General features: G+C 41.7%; 5 protein-coding genes across 5 annotated transcripts; all 5 read left to right on the forward strand.

Moving 5' to 3' along the window:
• The first annotated feature begins 102 nt into the window (after nucleotides 1-102).
• LOC101742865 (zinc finger protein 710) lies at nucleotides 103-1,299 on the forward strand. The gene has a single exon (XM_004933839.5). It carries the CDS (start codon nucleotides 103-105, stop codon nucleotides 1,297-1,299), a length of 1,197 nt encoding a protein of 398 aa, XP_004933896.3.
• Nucleotides 1,300-3,969: 2,670 nt separating this feature from the next.
• LOC101742714 (zinc finger protein 26) lies at nucleotides 3,970-7,130 on the forward strand. Its single transcript, XM_062675839.1, has 3 exons — nucleotides 3,970-4,066; nucleotides 4,588-5,568; nucleotides 5,971-7,130. Exons 1-3 carry the CDS (start codon nucleotides 3,970-3,972, stop codon nucleotides 7,128-7,130), a joined length of 2,238 nt encoding a protein of 745 aa, XP_062531823.1.
• Nucleotides 7,131-9,043: 1,913 nt separating this feature from the next.
• LOC101742573 (zinc finger protein OZF) lies at nucleotides 9,044-10,078 on the forward strand. Its single transcript, XM_004933837.4, has one exon. The coding sequence runs from the start codon at nucleotides 9,044-9,046 to the stop codon at nucleotides 10,076-10,078; it is 1,035 nt and encodes a 344-aa protein (XP_004933894.4).
• Nucleotides 10,079-11,632: 1,554 nt separating this feature from the next.
• Nucleotides 11,633-12,757, forward strand: LOC101739825 (zinc finger protein 225). The gene has a single exon (XM_038019969.2). The coding sequence runs from the start codon at nucleotides 11,633-11,635 to the stop codon at nucleotides 12,755-12,757; it is 1,125 nt and encodes a 374-aa protein (XP_037875897.1).
• A 4,617-nt stretch (nucleotides 12,758-17,374) lies between these two features.
• On the forward strand, nucleotides 17,375-18,493 carry LOC101744591 (oocyte zinc finger protein XlCOF26). The gene has a single exon (XM_062675840.1). It carries the CDS (start codon nucleotides 17,375-17,377, stop codon nucleotides 18,491-18,493), a length of 1,119 nt encoding a protein of 372 aa, XP_062531824.1.
• The last annotated feature ends 1,417 nt before the right edge of the window (nucleotides 18,494-19,910 follow it).

Consider the following 19,910-nt stretch of genomic DNA (forward strand, 5'->3'; position numbering starts at 1 on the left):
GCGAAACGACCGAAATAAGTATAAGTGGTTTAAAATCATGCTAAAATTATAGAAGTTTGATTAATAATTTATCAGTAAACCCCGCAATGCCTATCAGACAGTATGTCACTACGCATTGATTGCGAACTATTCAACTTACGCATTCGAAGCGTACCGGCCGCCTCTAAACTGTTCAAGACGCCTCACAGACGAACTGTTTTCCTTACAGGAGAACTTAGTGCTTGCAATAGACAGATAAAGGATCGAGAAGCTGTACCTGACCCAATGCGGAGGACAGGCCCCACGAGGAAAGAACAACGTCAGAGACTTAGGAACAACGTTATACAAGTGCTGATTAATTCGACCGTGATACCGTTCCGTTGGCTGAAAAGCTCGTATCGCTGCTTCTACTGTTACGATATCTTCGAAGAGTCCTCCGATCTAAAAGCTCACCAAATCGCTCACGCGGACGACGAAATTAAACATCGAACGATGAATAACTACTGGGAACCGGTTGTGTATGTTGACGTTTCCGAATTGTCGTGTCGCCTCTGTCCGGAAATGCTCAGTGATTTTTACGAATTGATCGACCATCTAGTTTCTAAGCACGACATCGATTATAACACGGAAGTCGGCAGCTGCATGGTGCCTTTCAAGATCGACGATCTAACGCTGAGTTGCCTTATTTGTGGGGCGAATTTTTTCACGTTCGGCCCTTTGCTGCAGCACACGAACAAGGACCACAAAGGCACTTCGCGCATCCTATGCGAGATCTGCGGTCAGAACTTTAAAGACGGCGTAATGTTGAAGGCGCACGTGAAAGTCGCTCACGAGAACGCGGGACTGCTGTGCACGGAATGCGGCGAGAAATTCGAAACGAAATGCAAACTGAAAACGCATCAGAAACACCAGCACGATATCGAAAAGAAATACGTGTGTCTGGTCTGTCCGTTGAGTTTCCAAAGTCATTACAAACGGTCTAGACATATGGCGACTGAGCACGACAACCGGGAAGTGATAAACTGCCCTCACTGCCCTAAGACGTTCGTGTTCAGGTCCATGATGATGACGCACGTCCGAGACGCTCATTTGAAAGTCAAGAACCACATCTGTGGCGTCTGCGGATGGAAAGCGGTTAACACGAACCGTCTGAAGAACCACATGTACAAACACAGCGGCGAAAAGAATTTTAAGTGTGACATTTGCGATAAGGCGTTCACCACGAGGAAGATTATGAAGGCGCATCTCGCTAGGATGCACAAACAAGCATCTTCACAACAACCCTTAATGCATTTCGATGACCCATACATCGCACAATGAAGAGAAACTACCCTCACAGAACGCTATTAATGCAGATTTGTTGCAAAACAGACTCTTACCTCTATTTTTAAAGTGGTATAATTAATAAAAAAGTTGGATATTAATAATTTAGTAAGTACATAAAAAAAAAAAACAGATTCTTCTCTGTCTTTTGCGTCGTCAGGGATAAAGCTCTAGAAAATCGAGAATTGATTGCAAATTTCTGACGAAATCTTTATCGACTTTAATAGTTAAAGTGTCTTAAATAAATATAAAGGTAATTTAATTAACGTTCGTTCTTTTTTTTAAAAGTCATATTTAAATTTGACAGTCGTCGTGGCCTAAAGGATAAGACGCCCGGTACATTCGTTTCGAACGATGCGATTGTGCCGGATTTCAAACCCGCAGGCGGGTATACATTTTTCTAACGAAATACGTACTGAACAAATGCTCACGATTGACTTCCACGTTACGGGAATAACATCGTGTAATAAAAATCCAACCCGCAAAAGTTATAATTTATGTTATTACTGTAGGTAGGATATCTGGTGATCCCGTACGGGTAGGTATCATCATTCTGCCTATTTCTGCCGCGAAGTAGTAATGTCTTTCGGTTTGAAAGGTGGGGAAGCAGCTGACCCACAGAACAGAGACTCAGAACTCATGTCTTAACGTGGGTGGTGACATTTGTTGGTTGTTGATATCCATAGCCAAAGCTCACCGAAGCAACCACATAACACCAGATGGACGGTAAGGTCATTTACCCGTCTAGACAAAAAAAGTTATTTGCTTAGATTGGAATAGAAAAACCAATAAAATAACATTACCTACATTAGCTTCTACCCTCAGATCTGTATAAATCCGCACATTCAGGCTTTCAAACGCTGTATCACTCTATCAATTTTTATTGACAGTTTTGACTGTTTCGTGCACCGAAAAAGTGCAGCGTATTAACAGTGACATTAATTGTCAATATAAGCAAACAAACACCTAACCAAGTCGCTTTCCCTTTTAAATTCTAAGTTTTAAGAACCGTGTCGTAAATATTATTGGCATTTGTACAGTAGCATCTCGATATATTGTATGTTTTTTTTTATTGCTTAGATGCACCTTGAGATATAAGTTCTAAGGTCTCAAATATAGTTACAACGGCTACCCCACCTTTCAAACCGAAACGCATCACTGCTTCACGGCAGAAATAGGCGGGGCGGTGGTACCTACCCTGCGGACTCACAAGAGGTCCTGCCACCAGTAAATACAAACCTGTCAAGGGTAATACAAAAAACTTCGACTATTGAATCTTCGACTTAACAAGATGTTCGACATATGAACTATTTGATAGCTAAAATTTCGATATAAGGCGGCGTGATTTTAGAGTATGTTTTTCGAGGTGTCAAAAAATTAATAAAAATTTGATTTGAGTTTTATAGTAGGTACATATTTATTGGAATCAATTACTTCTTCGAGTTCGGGGAATTACAAGTAGGTCGTCATTATGTTTGACTACCCACAACTTGAATCTGGTTTTTAAATATTTTGAAGTTCGATCTATCGAATATAAATATGTACTATAATGCCTACGCAAAATAATAACATTTTGTTCGAGTTATAATGTCTAAATAATGCGAGATACCGAGTATTAGGCGGGGCTTAGTGAAGGGTAGCTATAAAGCTATAAAGATTCCATTGTGATTATTACGGCGGCTCGTAACATAGGTTCCTGACTAGATTCACAGGCCTGTGGGAGTTGGTGGTTAAGTTTTTATAATCTGCAAATCCTTTGGTTCTAGCCAAGGGCCAAGCGTCAGCAGCAATCACCACCTCGTGCTTTTGCAGTCAAGAGATTCCGATACTTATACGTTCTTTGGTGTAGTCCAAAGTTATCGTAGACGAAAATTAGCCTTCCTTTGAGTAACTCGGTACCTTATTCTTCAAGGCTTTATCGTGTAGTGGCCGCTGCTTCGAGCCTATGGAAGTAAGCGCCAAGTCCTAAAATCAAATCAATTACACATCCTAACGCGATTTTTAGCGGGTTCGGAAACAGCTTACCAGCTTACCAGGCTTACGAGGGCTCTGTCTCGCATCCAGTTCAATCAGAAAATTAAATATGAAATATTAAAGAAGAAAAACATTCCAGAAAAAAAAGATCAGAAAAGAGCTGAGAGAGAAGAAAAAGAGAATTCCGATGCCCAATTAAAAGGGTGGCAGGATTTAAACGAGTCCGCCACACAACTTGTGCTCTTGACCACAATGACAACTTTCCGATGACTCAAATGTTCATACAGATGCTTCAATTGCTACGATTTTTTTCATGAAGCCAAAGAACTGATCGATCATCAGTTGAACCATCGGGAAACGGACGTGAAGGTTACAGTGAGTCGATATTACGAATCTGCCAATTCGTAGGTATAAAAAACCTATTGTGCAGACTTTGCGAAAAGAAAACCTAAGGAATTGGACAATATCATCGGATACTCATCGACAGATCATGATCCTGGTGCTCATTTGTATAGCGATATAGTAATGTGTTTTGTGCGTGAAACGATAGACAAACTGCACTCTGTTAATGCCTACAATTAGAGACCACTTATGTGCGATATATTCGGCCAGCGGTATCGCTCATCGCATCCGCTTAAGCTGCGATATGTATGAGGACACATTAATAACGCGTACACAATAAACGATATAAATATGTTGGGAGCAGTGAAATCTTTGACAATCGTTAAAAAAAGAATGCGTCACGTGCTCCTCGTTCAGAAGAGCAAGGACTCGCAGAAATGTCCGGATTGTAAATTGACATTTGGGTACAAGAGTGTAATGCTGAGGCATGTCAGGGAGAAGAGCCTTAGGGAGAAAGACATGTAGTGTCTGCGATTGAGGGGAAGGATTCGGAAAATGAAGGAAACATAGCCATAGCCGTGTGCAAACTGCTCTAAAGTGCATCAATATAAAGAGTCCATCTGAAAGAAAATTACGTTTATTAAAATGCATGAAAAAACCTTACCGTCAATTTCGTATTGTTTAATCCATATTCGTAGGGTACTTTTAAGAATTTTCGCATCGGATTTCCACAGTATTCGGTTAATATGAGGCAGATCAAATATTTTTTTCGATTGGCGTTAAGTTTCTTTACCGTAACAACGTGAAACAAATGAGAATATTCTAAAGGTTTTTTATGAGGACACATTTTCGTTTCAGAGACGAACGCGGTCGTTACCGAAATTAAGATTGAGTTACGCGAAGAAACGAAGGCAGGGCAAAGGGACGTACGCAGCCCTGTGAGGAAAAAGCGTGTTAAAACGTCGATAGATAATAAAATCGAAAAACGAAATGTGATCAAAGATAAACTCCACGTTTTGAGGGAGAGCGGTACCGAATTGCTCTTGAAATCTACGCTGATACCGTTTAGATGGTTGAAAAGCTCATTCAGATGCTTCTACTGCTACGAAATATTCAAGGAGCCGAGAGATTTGAAGGCACACCAAACGACGCACCAAGATCCGGAGATAATTAAAAAGACAATGAACAAATACTGGGAGTCGGTTATTTACGTTGACGTCTCGAACATAGGATGTCGTCTCTGTTCCGAACAAATAAACGATTTAGATTCACTAATTGAGCATTCGATAAGGAAACACAAAATGTCGTTCAATACTGACGTAGGTAATTGTATTAGACCATTCAGATTGGAAGACATGACGGTGAATTGCGTGATATGCGGTAAAAATTATACAAACTTTTCGTTTCTACTAATTCACACGAACAAAGAACATTTCGGGCTGTCCCCGTTGCTGTGTGACGTTTGCGGCCAACATTTCAAATCGAAAAGGCTGCTGCGAGACCACGTCGCCCACGACCACGAGAAGAAGCCAGTCGAGTGTAACATTTGCGGCGAAACGATCGTCAGCATGACGAGGATGAGGACGCATCTGCAGAAAGCGCACAACAAGAGGTACCGGTGCCTGTTTTGCGCTGAAACATTCGAGAATCACTACAGACGCACTCGGCATATGATAACGATTCACAAGCTGAAAGAAGAGTTCAAATGCCCGCACTGTTCGCTGAGTTTTGTCTATAGGAATCGGTTACTAACGCACATACGAGAAAAGCATCTCAGGGAGAAAAACGTGATGTGCAGCGTCTGTGGCTGGGAGGGCTTCGGGAAGACCAGCTTAGGGCTCCACATGAAAAAGCATAGCGACGAACGGAATCACCCGTGCCCGTCCTGTGACAAGGCCTTCAAGACCAGAAAGAACATGATACAGCATTTGAGGAATATCCACCAAAAAGGCGCGAAATTTAGGGCCAATGTCGTTTCCAATCCAACTTTTGTACCTCAATAGTGGGTCAGAGAAATTGTGGGATGGGCACTCTCAAATAGTTGGCTGTTTCCGTGCGACAGCTTTAGACATTATTACACGATGTAGTCGTGAGAGTAGTCAATAAAATCCTGATTCGATCTACGACTTTTTGTTATTATTTGTCTTTCGCCTGCTCAACGGCAAACAAGGCCAGTCGCCCTTGTTGATTTTGTGTCTATTAAGATTTATATATGTAGTTGTCTGTTCATTTAAAAAGAAGTTATAATGCGATGAGATAATTTGAATAGAACATTATGAGAGAGATATTGTTACAGTCTTCTCGTTAATGGACGCACAAACAGATTACAGCTTGTAATTTTACGATTTACAGGACGATCGCGTAACTTTGACAAGGAATCGGCGTCCATTGTCGACGCGGAACTAGTCGAAGCCAAAAAATCATGGAGGGTGTTAGCAACGGTTCTAGAAAATTCGACAGCCATGCCGTTTAAAAGGCACGGCAATTGGCACAAATGCTTCTTCTGCGGCAAACGATTTCAAAGCGTTTTGCATTTGAGGGCCCACAACACGGACCAGCACAGCGCAGAATCGACCAACGAATTGGAAGAACTAATAACGGATCCATTCATAAATCTTGATATAACGAGTTTAAGATGCAGGCTCTGCGACGCAGCGGCTGACAGTTTGGGGGATTTCATCTACCACATTCGCGAAAAACACGAGTTGAATCAGATCACATTTGTGCCTCGAAACATCTTGTGTTTCAAATTAACGGACACCGATTTTTCGTGTTTGAACTGCGGCCGAAAATTTAAACTGTTCGGCACTTTACTGTCGCACATCATAACAGAGCACAACCGCTTGACGAGCTCCAACGAAATCATCCCTTACAAGAACGACCTCGATGACTCTTTACACATCAGGAAACACGAATGTACATTTTGCCGTAAGAGGTTCTTAAGTAGGCGTCGGAAAGAGCTGCACGTGCGACTCGTGCACGAATCGAAAACCAACTGCCCCTATTGCGCGGAAACATTTCGCAGCACCAAAGACAAGGACGGACACATTTACACGGTCCATTCCGATGAGATAAGCTGGCAGAGCTGCGACAAGTGCCCTGCGAAATTTCGATTGCACGAGCAGCTACACAAGCACACGCGTCGGGTGCATTTGAAGGAGAAAAACGTGACGTGCGAGGTTTGCGGCATGAGGTTCTTCAACAACGGGATACTGAACATGCACAAAGTGAGACACAGCGACGCCAAACCGTTTCAGTGCTCGATATGCCATAAGCACTTCGCCAGGAAAGCCGCGATGAAGCTACACATGCGAATCCATACAAACGAGAGGCGATATATTTGTAAATTGTGCGGTAAAGCTTTCGTTCAGTGGTCCAGTCTCCAGCTACATTTGCCGAGGCACAGCGACGAGAGGAAGTTTCGATGTATGGTCTGCAGTAAAGCTTTCAAAACGAAAAACAACTTGAAAAAGCACAGTTCTAATGTGCACGGTAAAGATAAAGTCGCCTAGTCTCTGTTTGCTGGTGTTAGAATTCTAATTGAATTCTTTTTTTTTCCTACTTAGTAGTTGGTGTCCTAAGGGTATATTCCGGCTATGCGCGGACGGGTAGATGAGCTCACGAGTTCATCCTTAGAGAATTGCTAAAACTGGCCTAGCAAAAGCATTGCTTCGATGAAATGTAATACTGGATCGGAATCGCGACACACTGAGAATATCCAGCGAGAAACCCAGTGGGTGTTGAACTCAATAATACGTTAGATGAATTAATATCAAAACTTTGTTATCGTAAGTTTAAAACCAAGAACGTTTTCTGATGAATCTGTTCAGTGAATGATGTGGTCGCTAAAAATTAATTATCAAAGCATTGAAATAAATTTACCAAATAACCCAATCTCGAAATGCTTACCCAGTTTCTCTAATTCTACCAATTAAATACCGTTTATGCAAATAGGTCTATCTTTAATTCACAGAATGATGTAAATTACATTTTTCTTTTATATGCTATGCCTTTTAAAAGATTTTTTGGAAATCAGTTTCTTTTTTTTGGAAATCTGAAATGAATCCTATTTCCAGGATTGCGTATTTTATTATTTATTTATTTTTAGCATAGTTACGTATTGACATGCTCGTACCTGGGCAAGAATCCGCCTATATGCCCTTTGTTAAGATAGATGACGGTCTATTTTGTTGGACCTCTTTGAATATTGTGTATGTTATTTTTGTAAGCGGGACTCCTTTAAGTTTTGATCTTTTGCGTGTTTTCAAATATATCATTGACAGTTGCTCGTAATTTTCGTTTGTTTTATTTTAGATGTATTTTTCCTTTCAACGCTTAATGGTATTCTTCACAGTATAATATTGCTGCTGGTTTAACAATTATTAATTGTCACGATTCTGTAGGATCCATTCCGTGTTTACTTGGGTTTTTTTCCTACTAATTCTTCATCATAATTGACTAGTTAGAAGAGGATCGTGAGCGGTTCTTGAAGAGCCTAAAAGCACCCGAGAGCTGGGAATCCGACTAGACATGTTTTGGGAGAAGTCGGGTTTGCGTTGTCACGTCGCCTGGATCCGACTTGTAAAAAAAATATACTCGCATCTAATAAGGTTAATTTACTGGTGATACTGGTAGTCCTACCTCGTACCTAATAGGTAATCACCCTGCCTATTTCTGCCGTGAAGCAGTGATGCGTTTCGGTTTGAAGGGTGGGGCAGCCGTTATAACTATACCGAAACCTTAGAATTCATGTTTCATGGTGAGTGGCGGCGTTTACATTGTAGACGTCTATGGGCTCTTGCTATGTGACCGACAGTTTTCGGACAAGAGAGCGACTCAGGCACCTCTTTATCTCGAGGAAATACGGCGAATGCGTATATGCTCCGGATTTTGCGAATTTCGCACGCACAATTAGAAAATACTTTTAGTGTTTGATCTCGCGCAGTCGCCTGGGACTACAAAAACTTAAAAGAATTCCAAAATAACGATAACGCAGAAAGCGAGATTATATATTAAAAGTCGTTTTTGTTATTGATTGTATCAAGCGAGTATTGCATGTCATTTTCACGGACTGATCGCTTTGATTGTCGCCGACAATGTCACCAATCTCCCCTTATTCAAGCTCATTTCTGCAGGAAAATTTGTAAAAATTACTCCAATAGTGAAACGCTTTGAAAACAAACCGACATATTGGATCAGATCTTCGAAAGGAATTACTTTATATAAAATATTGTAACAACTTGCAAGTAGTAGAACTATTAAGAATATGAAATTAGGACAAACTCGTAACGATATTAAAGGAAAAATGTAAGCGAGATGAAGAATAAAACGGAACCAAGAAATTTTTCGACAACTCTCAAGACTAATCTTGCGTTTTATCAGATCGGAGGAGAATACAAACTTTATATTTTGGGAGGCTCACGTGATGTTTCTCTTCATTTCAGACGTCAAATACCAAGTGAAGCAGAAGAGAACCTCGAAATTTAAAAGAGATAGCGTCAGATCTGAAATGAAAAGCTTCATGAGTTGCGCCTTAGAGCTCACCACAGTGATGCCGTTCAAGTGGTATCTGAGCCGATATATGTGCTTCTATTGTGAACAAACGTTCGTCGATAGCTTAAAACTGAAACAGCACACGAAACAAGCGCATCGCGAGATCAAAATTAACAAAGTGATGAAGAGAATCGGCCCCATAAAAAGGATAAAGTGGGACATCACGGAGATTAAGTGCAAGAAATGCGAGGAACAAATGTCGAATATAGAAGAGTTTATCATTCACGCGCGAAAGCACAATTTGTTTTTCGATTCGGATGTTGTTATGGAGAATCTGTACGTGTTCAGATTGTCAGATGATGGGATGTTTTGTGTGCACTGCGGGGAGGGTTTTAAATTCTTCACGCCGTTACTACGCCACACGAATAAATACCATAACAAGTCCGAGAAGTTTATCTGCGATGTCTGTAAAGAAAGTTTCGTTTTGAAAGGTACATTGAGGAGTCACATTGAGAACGTTCATTCGGATATGCCCTACAAATGTCGGTTGTGCCTAAACTGGTTCCCGACACGGCGAGCGTATTCCAAGCACACCGAAACATTCCACAGGACCGGCAAATTCAGTTGCCCACACTGCACAGAGACTTTAAGTAGTAGATATTTGAGGAACATGCATTTAGCCACGAAGCACGATCTGAAAACTAAACAGTTTGGTTGTGATGTGTGCGCGAAAGTGTTTTTCAGGAAGAGCTCTTTGATTGGGCACAAGGCGAGGGCGCATTTGAAGGAGAGATCGGCTACATGTCACGTTTGCGGGTTAAAAGCGTTTGATGTACACGCTCTGAAGCTACATATGGCGGTGCACGACAATGCGCGGCCTTTGTTTAGCTGCGTGCACTGCGGGAAAGTATTCAAATGGAAAAGGTGTCTGGCTCTGCATAAAAGACGGAAGCATCAACATGAGTGACATTTAGATGACATTATTGTCAATTACCTATGTTAAGTTGCTGGGATATATTAATGTGCCATACGTGCCCAGTCAGTCGCGCGCTACCGAAACTTGCTAGTTTTGTCGGAGAACATATTCTTTAGCATCAAATTAAATCTTTTATGAATATTATGCTCTGTAATTTATTTAACATTTCGTGATATTGACAAAGAAACGAGTATTACAGACAGACAGAATAGAGAGGTCTGTCGAACTTAGATATTCTATTACACTTTGCAGGAAACGAGATCTTCCACTGGTCGGATGAATTTTCTCGGTTAGACCGACGATTCTAAATGTTAATGTCCGGAACTTGTATATATGCAAGGTTATTTTGAAAGTGACCTAAGCCAAATTCAGTAATTAGTAATAATATATCTTCCATTCTATGTAGCTACTAAAATTGCTAGGTTTAAAAAGTTTGTATTGTGAGCCACGTACTGTAAGCAGGTGTGGTGTTTTACTTCGAAGTCGTACTCCTGTTTGAAGGACAACCGTCAGACACTGAGGCTTCGATCTCATGCCTCAAAGTGTACCCACTTGCTATTGCATCCATGGCTTCTGGTAACCGGTTAAAACCAGGCGCAGCGTACGTACGCTCATCCGTAGCGTAATATAAAAATATATATATGACGGGTAGTCATATATTGTGTGCTGGCAACTGCGAGAAATTATGTTTAAATAGCGCTAGTGGCACGTACATGAGACAATAACATTTTGACAGTTCTGGCGGCGAATCGCCGGGTGGGAAATTAGCGCTCATAAGCCGTTGAGCGGAATGCTCTGCACGCCCACAAACACAGCCCACTGAGTTTCTCGCCGGATCTTCTCAGTGGGTCGCGTTTCCGATCCGGTGGTAGATTCTGCGAAGCACTGCTCTTGCTAGGGTTCATGTTAGCAACGTCGTCAGGTTTGAGCCCCGTGAGCTCACTTACTAGTTAAGGTTACGCGGAAATAGCCTCTCAAGGCTTAGGTAGAAAAAAAAACTCTTCACGCATTGGACCGGATGCGTCTTGGTGTGCGGACCACTGTCTCTCGACAGTCAGTACTGCGCAAACATTGGACCTGGAACATTGTCATTGACGATTAGTCAGTAGGAATTAGTCATAGTACCCTATTGCGGGGTCCACGGAACTCTGTCTGTGACAGATAGTACTGCCCCGTGTGACGTACCGCCTACACTACCATTCGCCATCTACAAAATTGTCCTTGTTTTGGTTATAATTAACGATTGTCATTTAATTACACCCGTCTCAATTTTTATAGTTTGTTTATATTACTAGGTTACGATGAGTGATTAATTAATAGTACAACATTCGTGGATGCTATAATTCGGTTTCATTCCTGATGTCTAAGTCGTAACCCCACATATGTTCTCAATAATTAGAGACTCAAATCGATGTTGAGTTTCCTTACAATTTATTAGCTAACCTACCATAAACACGTAATGATCTCTTGACGATTCTTCACACCTCCCAATTTGAAAAGCGTCCAATGTAGACGTGGAACACGCGAAAGAGAATCGCCCAGCAAATGCCCCGAAGGAAGCTAAAGCAAGACACGTCGTTTGTTTCAGAGCGACGCACCCCGACGAGACTCGAGGACATGTCGCATACGGAAAAACGAGACGAACTGTACAGGTTGCTTTGCGTCGCGATCGATACATCGACGATACGACCCTTCCGCTGGTTCAACAACAAGTTCATGTGCTTCTACTGCTGCATTCCTTTCGTGCACAGTTCGAAGCTGAAGGAGCACATGGCGGAAGAGCACGCCGACGTCAAAGTAACGAACGCGATTCGTAGGGTGTTGAACACGGCCCGCGTGAAACTGGACATTTCGGATCTGAGCTGCAAGATATGCGCGGAGGGATTTTCGAGATTCGACTTGTTCTTGGAACACGCTACCGATACACACAAATTACGCCTCAATAGAGAGGTCGGGAAGTGTCTGTTCGTGTTCAAATTGGACGATTACGTGATGTCGTGTTGCGACTGCGGCGAGAGCTTCAGGTTCTTCGGTTCGCTTCTGAAGCACGCTCACAAGTTCCACAATAAGGACAGCGTTTTCCTGTGCGAGACTTGCGGCGAAGGATTCGTGAACAAAGCGAACCTGGAGAGCCACGTCCGAAACGTGCACCACTCGAACCACAAGTGCACCGAATGCGAGAAGGTGTACAAGAATCACACGGCCCTAAAGAACCACATCGATAAGGACCACAAGAATCTGTTCAAATGCCCGAAATGCCCCGAAGTTTTGGGCAGTAGGTACTTGAAATTGCGACATTTGGCGCTCGTGCACGACGAAAAGATGCTCCAGTTGAAATGTGATCATTGTCCGCAAGTGTTCACTACGAATCGCGTTTTAGTTCAGCATACATTGCGCGTTCACATGAAAGAGAAGACGGTCACTTGCGACCTCTGCGGCTTTAAAATGTTCGATAAAGAGGCGCTGGTCAGGCACATGGTTAGACACGACGACTCGAGGCCGTTTGAATGCGACGTTTGCAAAAAAAGCTTCCAGAGAAAGAAGACTTTAACTTTACACAAAAGAATACACACGAACGATCGTCGTTACGTGTGCAAAGTTTGCGGGAAAGCTTTCGTTCAAGCCACGAGTCTTAAGCTTCACATGAGGGTGCATCATTCGAGTTATTGAAGCTCAATCGTTTGCAAAATGCTTTATAATTATCATTAAATCATTCACAATACTTTCGTTTTAAATACAAAAGTAACGCATATATTTCATTTTCAACAGGCCAGTAATCTAATTATTCTCGTAAATTTAAAACATCAATACCGATTTTCCATCAATTTTCTAATAGAAATACGCATTTAAAATATGTTGACGAACGAATTCATGAAGGAGTAATGTGACTGGTAGGCAGCGGCTTGGCTCTGCCCCTGGCATTGCTGAAGTTCATGGGCGACGGGAACCACTCACCATCAGGTGGGCCGTATGCTCGTCTGCATACAAGGGCAATAAAAAAAAAGATCGTGTAATAAAAATCAAAACTGCAATAGGTTTCCTTAAATTTCTTTCTTTGAAAAACCTTTACCGAGGAATACGCCTAGCTCAAAGGTCCGCAATCCGCGGCTTTTCAACTCCTTGGCTTTTCCGTTAAATGTTTCCGTTTGTTACGTAATTATTAATGACGTAATAACGTATCTTTAAAACAAGGCGATATATGCGTATGCTAGAAAAATAATGGTTCTTTGTATAAGTTTCAATTGTGCATTATCTATATTTGGTTCTTTTGGATGACATATTACTGGTGGTAGGACCTCTTGTGAGTCCGCGCGGGTAGGTACCACCACCCTGCCTACTTCTGCCATAAAGCAGTAATGCATTTCGGTTTTAAGGGTTGAGCAGCCGTTGTAACTATACTTGAGACTTGACTTATATGTTGCCGAGCGCTGGGTTAGCTGATTGGAGAAAATAATGGACCTCTTGTGAGTCCGCGCGGGTAGGTACCACCACCCTGCCTATTTCTGCCGTGAAGCAGTAATGCGTTTCGGTTTGAAGGGTGGGGCAGCCGTTGTAACTTTACTTGAGACCTTAGAACTTATATCTCAAGGTGGGTGGAACATTTACGTTGTCAATGTCTATGGGCTCCAGTAACCACTTAACACCAGGTGGGTTGTGAGCTCGTCCACCCATATAAGCAATAAAAAAAAATTACAATGTTGCCGAACGCTGGGTTAGCTGATTAGAGAAAATAATTATTAAAAATTAAAAATAAGCTAATATTTTTAATAATAATTAATTTATAACGTCTTCGTTGGATTAATGCTAAATTCAAAGTATGAAGGTAGTCATGACAGTGCTCACAAAGATATTGTGTTCGGAGCAAAAAATAGGGATTATTTATTAAGTAAACGAGGAACAGTTATAGAGAAGGATGAAAGGCCTGCAATGTCACGGATTATAAATTTTGGTAGCAACGGTTCTTCATTATTTACCACACTGATGACGTCAACACCTTAAAAAGCGATTACGTTTTCAATTGATTGTTACAAGAAACAAATAATATGTAAGAAGAATTGGTCTACATAAATAAAAGCTTGTAATTGGCAATATCTAATTTTGTTTTCTTAATTATTCGCTAGTTGTGAAGTCGTCGTGGCCTAAAGGATAAGACGTTCGGTGCATTCGTATATAGCGATGCAACAGTGTTCGAATCCCGCAGGCGGGTACCAATTTTTCTAATGAAATATGTACTTAACAAATATGTTCACGATTGACTTCCACGATGAAGGAATAACATCATGTAATAAAAATCAAATCCGCAAAAATTGTAATTTGCGTAATTACTGGTGGTATGACCTCTTGTGAGTCCACACGGGTAGGTACCACTACCCTGCCTATATCTGCCGTGAATCAGTAATGCGTTTCGGTTTTTATGGGTTGGGCAGCCGTTGTAACTATAGTGAGACCTTAGAACTCATATCTCAAGATGTGTGGCGACATTTAAGCCTTCGTCAAACAGAACGCGTAATTAGCGCGCGTCAGAGCGCTAAACTGGTGACGTCGCGCTATGACGCCGACATGTGTTGTACTACTATGGTAACATACCGTCAAACAGAACCCCAGCGCTATAAGTACGTAGCGCACTGTCGCGGCGTTAGGACGCTTTGACGTCAGGCGTTGTAATTTTTTACAAATTTTATTTTAGCGTCCGAGTGAATGTGTATTAAAATACTAGATAATGCCCGAAAAAATGATATAAATACCCATACTTATACAATGCCACATCTGAATCACTCGATTTCTTAATACTTTTAAATGTTCTCACTGCTATCGAAAGGCACTGTGATTTGGCGAATGCGTTGCGTCAAGGAGCGTTAGACTCATCTAGTCAATTGGTGTGACATGAAAAGAGCGCGACGTTAAGTACGCGTTCTGTTTGACAAAGGCTTTACGTTGTAGATATCTATGGGCTCCGGTGACCACTTAACACCAGGTGGGCCGTGAGCTCGTCCGCCCATCTAAACAAAAAATATTTAAAGCAGATTGTTCATCACTACTGTTCTTGATTTAGAAAATATGAAAGTTATATTCTTCAGACTTAATTCTATTAATGTCTACGACTCATGTTTGACGTGTTATAATAATTAATACCTTTGTAATCTTTTTTTCTTCTTTTTATTGCTTAGATGGGTGGACGAGCTCACAGCGCATCTGGTATTAAGTGGTTACTGGAGCCCATAGACCTCTACAACGTAAATCCGCCACCTACCTTGAGATATAAGTTCTAAGGCCTCAGTATGGTTACAACGTCTGCCCCACCTTTCAAACCGAAACGCATTACTGCTTCACGGCAGAAATAGGCAGCCGTGCGGACTCACAAGAGGTCCTACCACCAGTAAAAATAAACGAAATAATCGAACAATAAATATAAACGCTTAAATGTTGGGAGGTTTTATTTAAATTATCTCTGCCTAGATACTCAGACGTGTTCTGTTGCGGCTAGCCAACATTGAACTCAAGATATTTGACGGATGCTTAAATCTCGCTAACGACATTTTTAAGAAAAGCTTGTTCCGACAAGTTCCGCACATTAAAACTTAACATATCCGATCCTGCGGACCGAATGGTAAACAGTCGACGTCGCCCTAAACACGTCATTTCGGATCCTCTCGATCCACTAGCGGTGCTTTTAGGTACCTCAAGCACCGGTCATCGTTCTCGTCGAACCCGTCACTTGCGACGAAGGGCTCGGCGAGTAAATTAACCCACAGACACAGCCCACTGAGTTTCTCGCCGGATCTTCTCAGTGGATCGCGTTTTCGATCCGGTGGTAGGTTCTGCGAAGCACTGCTCTTGCTAGGACTAGTATTAGCAACGTCACCAGGTTAAAGCCCCGCCAGCTTACCTACTGGCCCGGAGAATCTAGTATGACCCCTCGCGGTCACTAGAATAGGTACGGAAAAAAATTATCTAAAACTATCGTTTTTAAATCACAATATCACAAGAACATGTTAATACGACGATACATTTTGAGATGAAAAAAGGACAAAAAAACACGCTTTCAGATTATAATGTTAGTGATAGATAACCGATTCAATTAAATTATTTAACAAAAAAATAAAAAATATGTTATGTCCAAGGACATTTAATTGTATGAAGCAGTATGAAGGTAAGGTCTATATACATATATTACTACCGGCTAACTCCGGCTTCGCTGGGGTCTTTAACAAAAATTTCAACGATATTTGACGTTGTTTTATTTTTTAAACAAAAGAACACTTATTGCAGCTTAACTATAATAGTTAGACATATTATGCTGTCGCGACACTTTTTGTAAATAATAATATGTTCTACAAAGTCGTAGTACATTATTTTATTCTATCATCAATAGTTTTCGCAGGGCACGCGATGTAAAGAATATTTTAGGAAATTTTTTTACACCTTGGGTTACTTTATTGGAGTTTTAGTAAGGATCCCTATTTTTTTCAAAAAAGATTATAGCCTATGTCACTCGGGAATAGTGTAGCTTCCAAACAGTGAAAGAATTTTTCAAATCGGTTCAGTAGTTTCGGAGCCTATTCAATACAAACAGACAAACAAATCTTTCCCCTTTATAATGTTAGTATAGAAGTTTAGAAGTATATATATTTCATCCTGCAGAAGGGGACTTTTGGCGCTATTTAATTTTATAACATGCGCACCTGACGGAATCGTACACGATGTGTACTTTGTATACATTTTGTACATTTTTGAATTGTTATGAAGGGCAACTTCATTACGGTTGTAGCAGTCTTCAGTGACTTGTAGATTGACGGCAGATAAACAAAGATGTGGAATTAATTCTATTACTTGTATTGGTCAGGTCGATTTTACGAAGCACATGAATGAATTATTATACAAAAACTAATTGATTAAAATACTGGCCGATGGCAAAAATAGTTTTAATTGAATTAGATAGTAACTTACATATGTGTGTGAGCGTACGTGTGTATATAGGTATATGTGTACACATGTGTATATACATATGTGTCTATACATATATGTGTTTAAACATGTGTACACACAAGGTATTTAGGCATGCTTTTTGTTTTTTTTTTTGTTTAGTGGCTAATTTTTTTCTCAATGCACCTGTTTTGAATTGCAATCCAGATTATTAAATTAAATATTTAAACTTATAATTTCTATGGTGGTAATTAGTTTTGTGCAACAATAAAAAAAAAATGTGTCATGTGTTATGAGGTAGGCGTCATACATAATACTTGTACAAGTAGAATTACGCTATAGTAACATTAAAAGATAATAATAATGTTCACTTTCAATTGTTTTCCAGTACAAATACCGAACGTCCCCCTCGAAGAGATGTCTGAGCTCCGGAGGAAGCACGAACTGTCCAACTTGCTGACCGTCGTGATCGAGAACTCGAGAGCGATCCCGTTTCGCTGGTTCGCCAACAAGTTCACCTGCTTCTTCTGCAGGAGCCGGTTCGACGAGAGCTCCCAGCTGAAGGTCCACATGGCCGAGGAGCACGAAGACGCCAAGGTCACTAAAATCCTGCGCTCCCTCCTCGGAAGCTGTCGCTTGAAGCTCGACGTCTCAGACGTGTCGTGTAAACTGTGCCCGAAGCGGATCGAAGGCTTCGAAAATTTCTTAGAGCACGCGACGACCGTCCACAAGCTGACTTTCAACAAGGAGATGCGCCGCGGCGTCTTAACCTTCAAATTGTCGGACGTGATGAACTGCGAAGAGTGCGGTGCGAAATTCAAGTTTTTCGGCACTTTCCTAAAGCACACCCTCAAATATCACAGTTCGTCGAGCAGCTTCCTGTGCGAGATCTGCGGCCAGGGCTTCGTAGCGAAGAAGCACGTCGACTATCACGTTAAAACCGTACACAACGACGGACAAATCGATTGCCCGAAATGCGACAAGACGTTCGCGAGCAAGAAGGCGATGAAGTACCACGACGAGGTCGCCCACAGGAACCCGGAGCTAAAGTGCACGAAATGCCACGAAGTATTCACGAGTAAATACACCAGAAACAGGCATTTGGCCATCGTGCACGACGTGAAGACTCTGCAGTTCCGTTGCGACCAATGCCCACAAGTGTTCATTAAGCACGGCTGCCTCGTCGAGCACAAATCCAGGGTGCACCTAAAGGAGAAGACGGTCACGTGCCAAGTCTGCGGCCTGAAACTATTCAACGACAGGGCCCTGCAGCTGCACATGGTGAAGCACAGCGACGCGAGACCCTTCGAATGTGAGTTCTGCAAAAAGACATTCCAGAGGAAGACCACGTTGAAGATGCATAGGCGAATACACACGAACGATAAGAGGTGTGTGTGCAAGGAGTGCGGGAAGGCGTTCGTGCAGACCGCCAGCTTGAAGCTGCATTTGAGGGTGCACCATCCCGGCGCTGAAGGGAGATAGCCTTATCGGAACAATTCGCCAGAGCAAGGCCCTAAGTCCGATTTATATTGCATACGTAACACACGAATATAATTGTACTACTATGTGTGTCTCCGAGATATTCTAGTTGGTGGATTGTGTTTTTATCGATGCGGTTTTACAGCCGGGTGACCGATTTCTCGGAGTGACCCTTGCGGGTTACTTCACGGTGCAGAAAATAAAATCGTGAAATAATCGAACCATTGATTTGTTTATTATTTTTTAACCAGAATGAATGAACTCTTGTCACAAGATGGGGGTTGGGTTCTAGTGAGAATTGAGAACTCATTTGCCTATCTACGGGAATATAGATGTGCCTTTTAGACCGTGTCTACATTTGCTTTTGTTTCGCCTGTCTGCCAACAGCCTCTAGGGACTATTGTAGCTTCACATTGATAAGGCGGGCGATATCGGCCCTAACAGAAGCAGTACTTCGCTGAATCTACTACTGGGTCGGAATCGCGTCCCATTGAGGAGGTTTAGCGATGAAATTCAATGGGTAGGAGGCGTTCGATGAAATATATAAATGAAGTTGTCGTGGCCTAAAGGATACGACGTCCGGTGCATTTGTATCTTGCGATGCATCAATATTGGAATCTTGCCGGCAAATACCAATTAGGTAGTCTAATGAAATAGGTACTTAGCAAATGTTCACGATTGACTTCCACCGAGAAGGAAAAACACCGTGTAATAAAAATCAAACCCGCAAAATTATAATTCGTGTAATTACTGGTGGTAGGACCTCTTGTGAGTCCGCACGGGTAAGTACCACCACTCTGCCTATTTCTGCAGTGAAGCAGTAATGCGTTTCGGTTTGAAGGTAGATGGCGGCATTAACGTTGTAAATGTCTATGGGCTCCGGTAACCACTCAACATCAGGTGGGCCGTGAGCTCGTCCACCCATCTAAACAACAAAAAATGAAAACAGATTGTTCATCACTGCTGTTCTTGATTTAGAAAATATGAAACTTACATTTTTCAGACTTAATTCTATTAATGTCTACGACTCAGGTTTGATAGTGTTATAATAACAGCTTTGTAATCAAACAATAATTATAAACGCTTAATTAAGCAAAAAAAATGTAGAAAAAAAACCTTTCTATTTTCACTTGGCTTATTTCAATACCTTTGAGGGCAGACGGCTGACCTGTTTTTTTTATTGCCCTTGTAAGCAGACGAGCATACGGCCCACCTGATGGTAAGTGGTTACCGTCTCTTTTCACCCCTCGATATGCAGCCCTGTGTGCTTAATGCGAGTTTCTTAACGTTCTCGATAGCGAAGTTAACCCAACTTTGTATGCAGTTGAAACAGCGCCCCTAGCGGTAAACGTACGCAATTTTTGGAGTTTACTCCTTAAGAATCGATTTACATATATAGGCCCGGGGTATGAAAATTATG

This window comes from Bombyx mori, chromosome 24 (genome assembly GCF_030269925.1).
Source record: "Bombyx mori chromosome 24, ASM3026992v2".
NCBI lineage: Eukaryota > Metazoa > Arthropoda > Insecta > Lepidoptera > Bombycidae > Bombyx > Bombyx mori.

Bases quoted from the DNA above. Each gene is read 5' to 3' on its own strand.
- LOC101742573 (XM_004933837.4), top strand. From the start codon at position 9,044: ATGTTTCTCTTCATTTCAGACGTCAAATACCAAGTGAAGCAGAAGAGA.
- LOC101742865 (XM_004933839.5), top strand. From the start codon at position 103: ATGTCACTACGCATTGATTGCGAACTATTCAACTTACGCATTCGAAGC.
- LOC101742714 (XM_062675839.1), top strand. From the start codon at position 3,970: ATGTTGGGAGCAGTGAAATCTTTGACAATCGTTAAAAAAAGAATGCGT. The intron at 4,067-4,587 runs GTAAATTGACAT...AAACGTCGATAG, and splicing joins CTCGCAGAAATGTCCGGATT to ATAATAAAATCGAAAAACGA. The intron at 5,569-5,970 runs GCGCGAAATTTA...TACGATTTACAG, and splicing joins GAGGAATATCCACCAAAAAG to GACGATCGCGTAACTTTGAC.
- LOC101739825 (XM_038019969.2), top strand. From the start codon at position 11,633: ATGCCCCGAAGGAAGCTAAAGCAAGACACGTCGTTTGTTTCAGAGCGA.
- LOC101744591 (XM_062675840.1), top strand. From the start codon at position 17,375: ATGTTCACTTTCAATTGTTTTCCAGTACAAATACCGAACGTCCCCCTC.